The sequence below is a fragment of the Cynoglossus semilaevis genome, chromosome 4 (genome assembly GCF_000523025.1).
Source record: "Cynoglossus semilaevis isolate Cse_v1.0 chromosome 4, Cse_v1.0, whole genome shotgun sequence".
Lineage (NCBI taxonomy): Eukaryota > Metazoa > Chordata > Actinopteri > Pleuronectiformes > Cynoglossidae > Cynoglossus > Cynoglossus semilaevis.
This window is the reverse complement of record NC_024310.1, coordinates 3631252-3642623: the sequence shown is the minus strand read 5'-3', so window position 1 is coordinate 3642623 and position 11372 is coordinate 3631252. Positions and strand designations below refer to the sequence as shown.

General features: G+C 43.0%; 1 protein-coding gene across 1 annotated transcript in view; it reads left to right on the top strand.

Annotated features, from left to right (window-relative positions):
• igsf11 (immunoglobulin superfamily member 11) overlaps positions 1 to 11372 on the top strand; it is a 78738-nt gene that overhangs the window by 57271 nt on the left and 10095 nt on the right. The window contains exon 3 of the mRNA XM_017032191.1: positions 11145 to 11308. Coding sequence (XP_016887680.1) covers positions 11145 to 11308 — 164 coding nt within the window. The remainder of the gene's footprint in view (positions 1 to 11144; positions 11309 to 11372) is intronic.

Genomic DNA, 11372 nt, shown 5'->3' with positions numbered 1-11372 from the left:
TATATATATATATATATATTTGTCTCATTGGACACAGAAAAACAATACGTTTTCAACAATACATTAGTGAATCATGAACATGTGCCATACAAGTTTATTGTACCATGACATTAAATAGCTGTACGTTGTTGATAATAATGTAATTTATATGATTATAACTGAATGGCAGCCAAACGTTTCCAGAAATCTATACTGATATTTAATCAGCAGCCTCTTAATGACTAAAAGGATTTAATGGATACTGAAGTATTTTACGAATATTAAAGTCAAAGTGAAGTAAAGATACATTTATCTAAACACAGGGTACTCATCAAAGCTCCTAAATTGTTGCTAACCAAGGATACATTTTCAAAGAGCAAGTGGAAACACGCACACATACACACGCGTGCACACACACACAGTGAGAGTCAGAGAGAGAGAGAGTCCGCTTCTCAGTCCAAGAACCAGCTCAGTGCCTCTCAGTCAGGCCCAGAGGAATCTCAGCGGACTCACACAGAGACGTGGAGGAAAGATCAATGGGTTTGCGTTTTATAGCATAACATATCCTCCTCTCTTCTCTCTCCGCCTCACACACTCCCCTATCCTCCCCTCCACCTCCCCCCCTCACCCAACCCCATCCCTGCAGCCTCACCACCACATCTCTGGCCCCAGCCTCAACTGCCAGCATAGTGTGGCTATTGATTTCCACATATTAACGCAGCCTTCATGGAAAGCCCCGGGCGGCAGAGAAGAGAGAAGAAGTAGGAGATGAAGGAGAGGGAGGAGAGGAGACTGGAGGAGATGAGAGGAACTTCAGAGTGGAGCGGTGTAGGGAGGCAGGCCGCAGTAACAGTTAGAAGTACCGCCTGCTGCTTTTGATACAGTACCTCTTACTGTAAAGGAGTCACACGTCAGACGTGGACATGTCCTGGACCTGGAGACACGTCTCAGGTTTTCTCAGGTTTTTGAAATGATAAAAAAAAAAAAAAAAAAAAAAAAAAAAAAAACATCACAGGAGAGCATGGACTCTTCTACTGCTGAAGTTGTATCTGATGAAGTATGACAAGCATCGTCCACATAGACCTCTTAAGAGGTGGAGTGTGTGTAGGGGCGGGAGGGGAGGTGGGTGAGGTTAACAGAAGTGGCAGTAGAAAAATTGCAATGTATAATTTCCATCATTTCATCTCCTAACATTTCACGTTCAGACCTATTGTCTCTTGAGTGCAGACGGACGTTGATAGATGTTGACATGAACATGAAAAGTCATCAGTTGATCACCAGAAGATCTGCCATGACTCCTGCTGATGTCATACTACACAGTTTAACCAGTATTGACAACAATTAATATTGCGATTTACGATTTACCTATTGGGCAGCCCTGACTTAGTCCCTTAAACCTAAGTTGGGTTTCGTCTGGAGGAAGATAGGTGTAAAAGCTATTCTACTGCCGTGGCGACCCCATATGAGGGTTCAGGTTGAAGGTGGTTCATTATGATTTCGCCTGAATCTCTCTCAATGTCACAGTGTTCCACAGACTTTGATAGAACTGAAGTGTTCAGTTTGCTAGAAAGTCCCTGAAATAAAATCGTTTATGGCTGCAATGTTTCCACTCAGTTTTGGAAAGACTTTTTTCACCTTCATATATGCCCCAGCCAGGTGAGAGAGGAGGCTTTAAGCCAAGTTATTAGCTGTAATGGAGCTGACTACGTATTTGACCGACGCCGTGTCAGAAATGTTTTTGAAAACTGTGTGTTCGGAGGTGAAGAGAATCTGTCTCCTCTGCCTGATGGGCAGCACGTGCAGCTTCTTGTTCATCAGCTGTTCCTTTCTTCCTCCTTCCTCCCCTTGTTCAGTTCCTTACATGCCCTCCTCCGTGTCATGCACGCACACTCGTGTTCACTCATCTTCTCTTTTTATTGCAAACATTTCTCTCTTTGTGATGGAGAAGTAGGAGGCGTGTTCGCCAGCCATATGGCAGTGCCTCGGGCGTCCGGAGCAGATGTGCTTGGCATTGGGGGCTCTGTTGAATGGAGCGCATTTGCCCACACAAACACACTCTTATCTACACACACACACACACACCTGCATAAGAGTATGGAGAATGTTATGCGGCAGAATCTAACACAGCAAAAGAGGTCACTGACTGACAGGAGCATTATTTACCCGATGAGGTGACGAGAGTCCCACGGTGGAACCTGACAGTTAGCAGCCTGGCATCAATCAATCATCAGTCAATTTGTCACTGATAGGTGTCTCTGTGTGTCTGTGTGTGTTTTGTTTTGTTTTTTTTCAGTATTTTGTACATTTTACAGACATGCATTCAAGGCAGGGTGTCACAGCAGCAACATGGTTGCCCTCGATGGGCCGGCTCTAACTGGAAGACTGTAGATGTAACTACTCTATAACATATCAATAAATGTTTCTGCAAATGATTATTATTTATTATAAGTTACGGATATTGTACATTGGTCTGTATAATAAAAAACAACTGTTAATTTATCAGGTTAAGAAACTCACATTCAAATAACTTTTTGATTACATTACAAAAATCAGACAACAAACACAGACGTCTCAGTTCACAACTACTGGGTGAACCCCATAACAGACTTTATTATAAGGCAATTAAATGTTTTTTAAGCTTCTGCAGGTCGCTCAGATTGGCCTGTGGGCCTTGAGTTTGACACTCAGTTTAAGAGAATGAAACTAGAATCAAAGAAAAAGAAGGAAAACCCCAACAAAGCTGTGATTTAAAGCAGTTACAACACATTTGAACACGATCTCTCTGCGATCCTTTGTTCTTGCCGCGTGCCTCAGTTTTTGAACTGTTAAAAATCATCACGTCAAATGTTTTTTTTTTCTCTATGCATGGTTGTCACGTATACGCAGCCAGCACTGATGCATGGTTGTCACGTATACGCAGCCAGCCCTGATCAGCACTGAGACTTTTTGATGATCAGACTGTACAGAAACCTCTCGATGATCAAAGTTTGCTGCTTTCTTTGCTTCTTCCCTCTCTGGGAGAAGAGCCCTCGTTGCCCAAAGAGCGCCGACTCAGCGGGTCGACTGCAGATTTTGCTGAATCGTGGAAGAAAGATGGCTCTGTGTGTGTGCGTGTGAGGTTGTTGTGCATTTTGTTGTGTATGTGCTTGTGTGCAAGTGTCCTCTGAGTAAAATGGCATGTAAATTTAACCGTTGCACAGAATGAATACTTGAGCTGGTTCCCAGTGTGTGCTGAGCCAGCGTTTGACCTCGCATCAAACATCTGAGGGCAGAATAAGTTAGAAAGCATTACTTTGTTTGTCAGCACCGAGGCACCAATATTCAGATCAAAACATTGAACAGATTAATAATTCAATATTTAAAAAAGAAAGAGTTCAGAAAGTTTTATCAATCTTTAACTCAGTGCTTTGGACTAAGAAGTTGGAAAGATCTCGATGTTGGTTCCAAAACTATTTATCTGCTGTTGAGTTTAGTTTTTGGAGGAAATTAAATTTTCCTCGAAAATCACATGAACCTCGTGGCTGATTTTCATGTCACGGTTAAGTCAGCTGAGACGAGTGTGTGGGTGTAAAAAAATAGAAAGAGAGACGGAGAGATAACTGATATTTCAGTCTCAGATGTGAGTAAAAAAAAAACCCAAACTTTCCCAATGCATTCACAGCCTTAGTTATCAAGTAAAAAGACATAAATTACAAAATAGAAAAATATAAAAATAAAAAATCACCAACTGCAGTCTATTTATTGCATGTAAAATGATATCTGCAGTTTTCCCAGAGAATGTTTGACCACTGCTGCTCTGAGCAGGACTCTCTGTGTCGAGCTGCTCAACAGTCACAGATGGAGAGAGATGGTGAAGCGCCAGCAGGCCATTCAGAATCACAGCATTATCTCTTAACATTCGTATTAGCCTCATTAATAGTACATGCCATATCCGCAGATCCCTCAGGCTGCGGTGACTGACCGTCATAGATGTTGGCTCGGGCGCCACCTCTCATGGTAACTGCTTTGAATGTAAATGAAGTTTGTTTCTATTTTTAACAAATGAGCATTCCAATGTATGTTCTTTATCAGTAACTGACCACAGGAAAGTTCAACGTCTGAACAATCCTCCTTTGGTGATTTTTTTGGGGAAAAACCTTTTTCATCACACCTTTATTCTCAGTCGTACTTGTGTTTGAACATCTAATGTAATAAAAACATTCGATTAATTAAACACACATTTCTCTCAAAGTGAAAGTGAATGTGCTTTTTTACCCGTCACCATAGTGAGTAAGGGTGGACTCAAACCTACAACCTTTCTAACCACCACTGCCCACTGCTGATGAAAGTGAAAACATCGTCTGCGATATAAAAACTTTTTCACCTTAATGAACCCAATTAAGAGGTTTGTGAAATCCACATTGGCGGATTTCCTCACCCTCCCCTCCCCTCTTCTCTTCCTCCCTCCCTCTCTCTCATTCTCTGCTGATGGTGTTCTCAGTGGCAGTGAGTTGAGAGAGAGTTCATCTTGAAGGTGAGCCACACAGGGACTCAGCCCAGACTATAAATCATTACTGGACCCATATTGTAAAATAGCTCCACTGACCAGATCCACTGGTGAAGTGCTGGAGCTCCCCTGTGGCCACGGCAGGGTTGGTGGGCTCCCTGTCTTCAACTGAAGGGCTTTTGAAAAGAGAAAGAGAGAGAGAGAGCGAGGGAGCGATCAAGTTCAAATATGGAGTTTGGAAGAGAGAGTAGAAACAAATAAGTCGATTTAAAGAGAACACATGCTGCCCACAAACCAATTACGGAGACACCACAGACAGGGTTGCCGTATAGGCTAACAGCTACTTCCAGGAATAGTTCCCCATAGTATTATCAGTCGGCTGCGGCCGTTAGGATCTGGCTCTGACTAAGAAGCTTAGACTGTGTTTGTGTTAACCTGTCCCGTGCAGACACTGGAGTTTAGGAGTGTGACGTTAGGACAGGAGACGCTCAATACGTTAAGTGTAAAAGCCTGAAATTGTGCAACAAACGATGGGATCTGTCTTTCTTGCAGCATCATGTCACGTACGTCAAGTACACACTGACTGACTGACTGACTGACTGACTGACTGACAAGGACACTGACATTTGTTAAACAGCTTGTTTCCTGCTGTAGGCAGTATGACCTACAAGGGGGAGGGGGACAAAATAAAAATGTAGTGCCGTGTCCGTTTTGTGTATACTCTCGCAGTATAAGTGTGTACTTGATTGTTATGGTCACTGTGTTTGTGTGTGGGTGTACTAGTATTTGTGTCCAGGGCATGTGCAGAGCCATCTGTTTGCTGCTTGAGCCATATAGTATTCTAGTGGCCAGGCTTATCTGTGCAGCGGGGCAGTGGCCTACTTTAACCTTCTGCCTGCTCAGCTCCTACTGCCCAGCCCTGTGGGTTGGATGATCAGCCTTTAGCTCGTTCACAGAAACTTTTCATCACTGTCAAACACTTGAAAATTGCAGATGAAAATTGACTTTTTGTCTATTGTAAAGTCTCAGGCTATAAATGTGTGGGGCAAATAAGAAGCTTCAATTTTAATCAATCAATTTTCCTTCAGAGAGATAGGGCCAAAGTGTGGCGATTTTTTTTGTTTGTTTGTTTATGGCACTGGAGCCAATCCCGATTACGATTTTTTTGTTTGTTTGTTTGTTTATGGCACTGGGGCCAATCCCGATTGTCAACATTCGAGGGCGCCTGGTACACCCAGGACAGTTGGTCAGTCTATAGCAGGACCACATATTGAGACAAAAAACCTCCATGCTCATGAGGGTGTTTTTGAGCTGTTGGAGGAAACAAGTGGAGGAAACAAGTGGAGGAAACCAGTGGATCATCTCTGCAGTACTTGTAGTAAGAGACTTAAAGTGTGGCTGTTGAGCAGCGTTGTACCCGCCTGCCTCTGCTTGCCGGTCGGTTGCCACTCTTCTTCTTCCTGGGCAGAAACCGTATCACAGGATCTGCTGTATGAACGGTGCTCAGTTTGAAGCCTCTGGGTTTTCTGCAAGAGGAGTGGGACCCCGATCATCTGTGAGCAGGCACAGGTGTGAGGTTGAATAAATCCACGCGTAGAAGCCTGCGTCTCATTTCATCCTTACGTCGCTGCAGTCGATTCAGTTCCAGCGCAGAAGGTTAAAGGCACTGAAGCAATCGCAATTTGCGCTTTGAGTCCGAAGAGAAATTCTAAAGCGATGCAGATTAAACATGAAGCTCGTTTAGCGCTGCCAACTTTCATGCCTCCAGCAGGAGTTACATGACTTTATGCTCTTTCATGGCCCACTCTTCTTCTTCTCAGCCTTCTCACAAGAAGATACAGCTGACCGAAGGTGAAAACACTGATGAAAAGATAGTCAGGTGTCGTTCCTGTTCTTATGGGCCTAGATGTTTAAATTGGGTTTGTGTAATCTCCTGTAGTTAGTGTGGAATTATTATTGAGCCTGAGCCCATAAACAGCATGTCTGTGTGTGGTTGTGCATCTGTGTGTCCCAGCCCACACTCTGTGAAACTGTGCCAGAGGCTCAACACATCACAGCGTCAGGGGCATCTGTTTGAAAGTGAACTGAAAAAGAAGAGCCCATGAATAAAAGAGCTGCCATGAATAAAAAACACAGGATGATAACTTCTGCCCTACACGTGTGTGTGTGCGTGTGTGCACGTCGCAGTCTGCGTGTGTGCACCTTTGGGCTCAGGTGAAACAATGACATTGACAATGTCATTGACAATTACTTTTTTTTTCCCTCCCTTGTTTTTTCACACTCTCCCTTTTAGTCTCTCTCTCTCTCTCTCTCTTATTCCCTAGAATCCACTCACCTCTACCCACACTTTAACTGGTGTAAAAATGTCCAATCTCAATCTATAAACTAACACTAATCTCTTTATTCCAATCCTAACTTCAAATCTTTTGTTTTACTTAGTATGGACCTGCGAAAGGTCGTCGTAATGACAACAAAATGTGTCCCCACAAGTATAGCTATATCAGGAACACAAAATACACGCACCCATGCACACACACACACCTGCTTCCTCAGGTGTACGCTCTTCTCATGCATTAGTCAACAGCAGTTTTGACACTCGGCGGTTGTGGAGAAGCCTTGCTGTTGCCTGCTCTCTTCTCGACTCCTCTGGTCCTGAAGGCATCGCCCGAGGTGACTCTATCAATTACATCTCACAGGAAACAACAAACCCTCCATGTTTGTGGTGCTCCGTTCTCTCGCTTTTCTTTCCCCCCGGTTTGACTCCTGTTGTCGTTCCACGGCGAGTCCTGTTTCCGCCCCCCGCGGCCCCCCTTCCTCCCCCCCCCCTGCCTCTGTCCCCCCCCTGCCTCTGTCTCCCCCCTGCCTCTCTCTTTGTAGCGACTCCTGCCTTACACCACCTGCCTGTTTTCTGATCATTTAGCAGGATGTGTACAGCGCAGCCATCATGTCCTGTTTTATACTGGAGGTAATTAAAATGTTTGTTTTTTTTTCAAGCACTGACAAATGCACGGAGAAACCAAAAAGACAATCTACAACTAGAAATTGTTGTTTGCGAGACGAGCCACCGAGCAAACTGTTTCCTTTATTCCGCACTGACACTGCTGAGGCCGGGCTTTTCTTGGCGTATCGTGTGGTTCATGTGTTGTGCCAAATATAATTTGTCAGTGTTCCCAAACCAAAGCCAGGATGTGTAGTTCTCAGAGAAAGTGATATCCTGCCACACATTAAATCCTGCACACTCAGTCAACACTGACAACGTCAGCACTTTTTTTAGATTGGTCATATTTACGAGCTTATTAATGGTAAAATATATATTTATAAATATAAATATACTTGGTTAAAATAGACACTCTTCATTTAAATTAGATCCGTGTGACCACACCCTGCAGAAATACAATAAAGGTGACAACAGTCCACAGATGGTCAACATCAGTGCGGAACATCAGCTGGTTTTTGTCACTGCTTCTAAACGCTTACCGTTAGCACTGCTAAGCTAAGTTCTAAGACTATAAACAAAGGAGCCAATGTTTTTCCCCACTGTTATACACAAACCCAGCTGTTGTGCAGTTGAATCTTTTATACGTGTGGTCGGACTCCATCTATTACACATTACAAACTCATCACAGACCGACTGGACTTGTCAGAAAGACCTGGTTCCTGAGCAGAGATGAGGAGCTGCTGTGAAGCCCGGCCAGAAGTTGGTGCAATAGTGAGGCAATGCCAAGCAACGGCAGAGCCACAGAGCTGTCAAGTGGTTTTAGGTTCTATTTTACATTTGTCCCTAAAGGAGGAAATGCCATACATGTATCTGGTGGGACATACAGTGTATACTAAATATTTTAATACATGTCAGTAGACATGGCGGTGTGTGTATGTGTGTGTGTTTATACCTTCTTTATCTAAACTGGTGGGGACTTTTTTAAGAAATTTTTGGGAGGTGAGGAAGGGGGGGGCTATATAAGCCGCTACAAAAAGTGCTTACCAAACACTAAAACCAGTGTTAGTGTTTGTGTGTCTCCTGACTTGGAAGATTGTATTCTGTGTACGCAGAGGGTTTTTTTTAATCCAGTGTTTTGAAATGCCGAGCCCTCCAGCTGTTGTGGGTTTGAAAGCCTGTTGCCTCAGAGGAGACCCAAAGATGTTGCTGTAGGACATGTCCTCCTTCTCTCTTTCTTTCTGATCCTCCCCCACCGCCCCGCCCCCTGTTGCTCTCGTCTGTCGTTTGAAGACTACTCTACCTACTTGTCAAGAAGTGTTAAATTTATTGCTGCTGTCAACAGGAATACCAGGTCAAATAAATCATCAGTTCAGTGTTTTCATAAACTCTTTGTTAGCCTGGAAAAAAGGAGCAGTCTAGACTGACAAATGTCAAAGAGGAGCGGGGACGGTTTCATAATGTCACAGGTCAACAGGATGTGTCCAGACTGTCAATAAAAAAAAAAAAATCAAAATAATATTTCTCCTATAGTGTTATTCATTTGTTGAAAAAAAAAATTTAGTTTCTAGTGTTATTCATTTGTTGAAAAAAAAAACCATTTTGTAACTATTTTTAGACTTTTTTTTTCAGGAGAATCAGACTAGTGGTGTTATCAGTATTGTTATCGTTGTGATGTGATCACAGTTATTGTCATATCCCTCACAGTGAAATCAGCCTTTGTTCATCTCCTGGAGCCTCAGCTGAGTCACAGTTACACTGACGCTATATTAAAAACTATAACATAATTTAAAATCATTTACCAGAAGCTCTTTTATGGATATATCAATTACACTATAAACCATATTAGAAGTGGGCGGCTTGAGTGCCTCCTGTCTCCTCCTGTGGGGGGAGTGTTGTCGCCAGTGGGGCGCAGGCGTAGGATGTCCAGCAGGGTTTGGACAGAGCAGAGACACAACAGGCCGCCTGTCAAATACGATGGTGAAATATTATTTCACCAAATATTATAGCAGTTAAAACATACATTCACCTGATTACACCTGCAAATAATAAAATAAGACGCTTTTATTTTGACATATGGTCCAACAAGGTGGTCATTGCTTGGCATCTGGCTTAACTCACCCCGTACCTGGCAAACAGATGACCTGCTGGTGGTCTTCACTATTGGCTTATGGCAGGATCATCATCAAACATTATTGCTAACAAGGACGATTCACAGGACATGATCAATTATTTCTAATCATATCACTGCCATCTTCCTCCTCACCATGTTTGGATAAGATTACTTCCCACTGGGGTTTTTGGACATGGATACATGCTTGCGGGGGAGATCTAACTTAATTTAGGCTGTAATGTCTTTAGCCGGTCTAGAAATAGGATGCAGCATGTACGCATTTGTCTCTGTGGGTCTGTTGTGGCTGACAGCTGACTCCAGATCAGGGCAGGAGCTCCATTGGAGCCTTAAGAGGACAGACCTTTGCTGGACTAAAGCTTTGGAAACAGTGAATTCAATTAAAAATTCTTTCTTTTTCTTGTATCTGTCATGGTGATTTAATATGTTCTAAGATGAACCGTGTTCATGTGGAAGTAGCAGGAGGCAAGCTGGTTTAGGAAATGAAAAACCACCGCAGCCCGTCATGCTCCTCCACTTAACTAATACACGTTTCCCGTGATACTTCAGAGTCTATTCAAGATGTTTGTTTCCCCAGAATATTTTTTTAAGAACTGCTTGGTGCTGAGATGTATTTTTTTCTCCAGTATTGATAAAGAGACCGTGCTAAAGGTTGCGCTCATTAAACTGACTTATATTTATAGACCCACCTCTGACTCTGTGTCCTGGTCAGACTCATTAAGGTATAATTATGACACAGCAGAGTTTTCAAAATAAAACAACCAAATTATGTCTGTGGAAGCTGCTGTTATTGAGGTTCAATGTGGACAACAAAGCTGCTCTAATAACAAACCCAGTCACCTAGTCGAAATGACACAGTACAGTTCAGCAGTATTTGCGTGTACTTACTGTAGTACAGTGTAGTCAGGACTTTTTTTGAACAGACTTAATGATTATTAACTATATAATTATAAATATTATTATAAGTAGTAGTAGTAGTAGTAGTAGTACAAGTAGTAGTAGTAGCAATAGTAGTAGTAGTAGTAGTACTGTTGTTATTATGAAATGTTCCTTGACTTACATCAGAATTCCAGAATTAGGGCACAACGACACTTGATTTTTCACCGTTAGCTCTACTTACCATTCTGATGGTTCATCAAAAAGCAATCGTATGTATTTATTCATTAAAGTTCCACAAAATCAGTTCCTGAGGTGTGGTTGGGAATTCTAACATCTCAGCAATCTCCAGGACACTGAGACTTCCTGATATCCGGCTCAAGAAGCGCAGGTTTTTTTTTGTTTGTTTGTTAAGAGTAACAGTTGTTAAGAGTAACAATGCATAAGAGTGTGTACAGTACACAGGCTGCTGTGTCTGTGTGTTCAACAGATTTCCAATCTAGTGGGTTCCTACAGTATGTCTATCGGTCATCCAGGTCAACTGGACATTTTTAGGGTCTTGAAGATGTTTCATCTTCTTCAGTTCTAATCGGCTGCTGATAAAACTTAGACTGACGGAACATAAACGTGAAAATAAAGTCATTTTCTTCAGATGTTACTGATGAAGATACAGTTCTGAGACCTCTGTTTGGCTCCTACTGTCCAAACCCCTAACCACAGCTCCTTTGTCCCTACAGTGGGTGTCCAGGCGCTGGACGTGACAGTGTCCCAGAGCAGTGTCCAGGTGGCTCGTGGGAAGGCAGCCATCTTGCCCTGCTCTTTCACCACCAGCGCCGCCCTCAACAACCTCAACATCATCTGGATGGTGATCCCACTGTCCAACGCCAACCAGCCAGAGCAGGTAGGGAGATGTTGTTGTGTACGTTTAGATCCAGCCGTCACAGTAACATTTTCAAATAATTTCC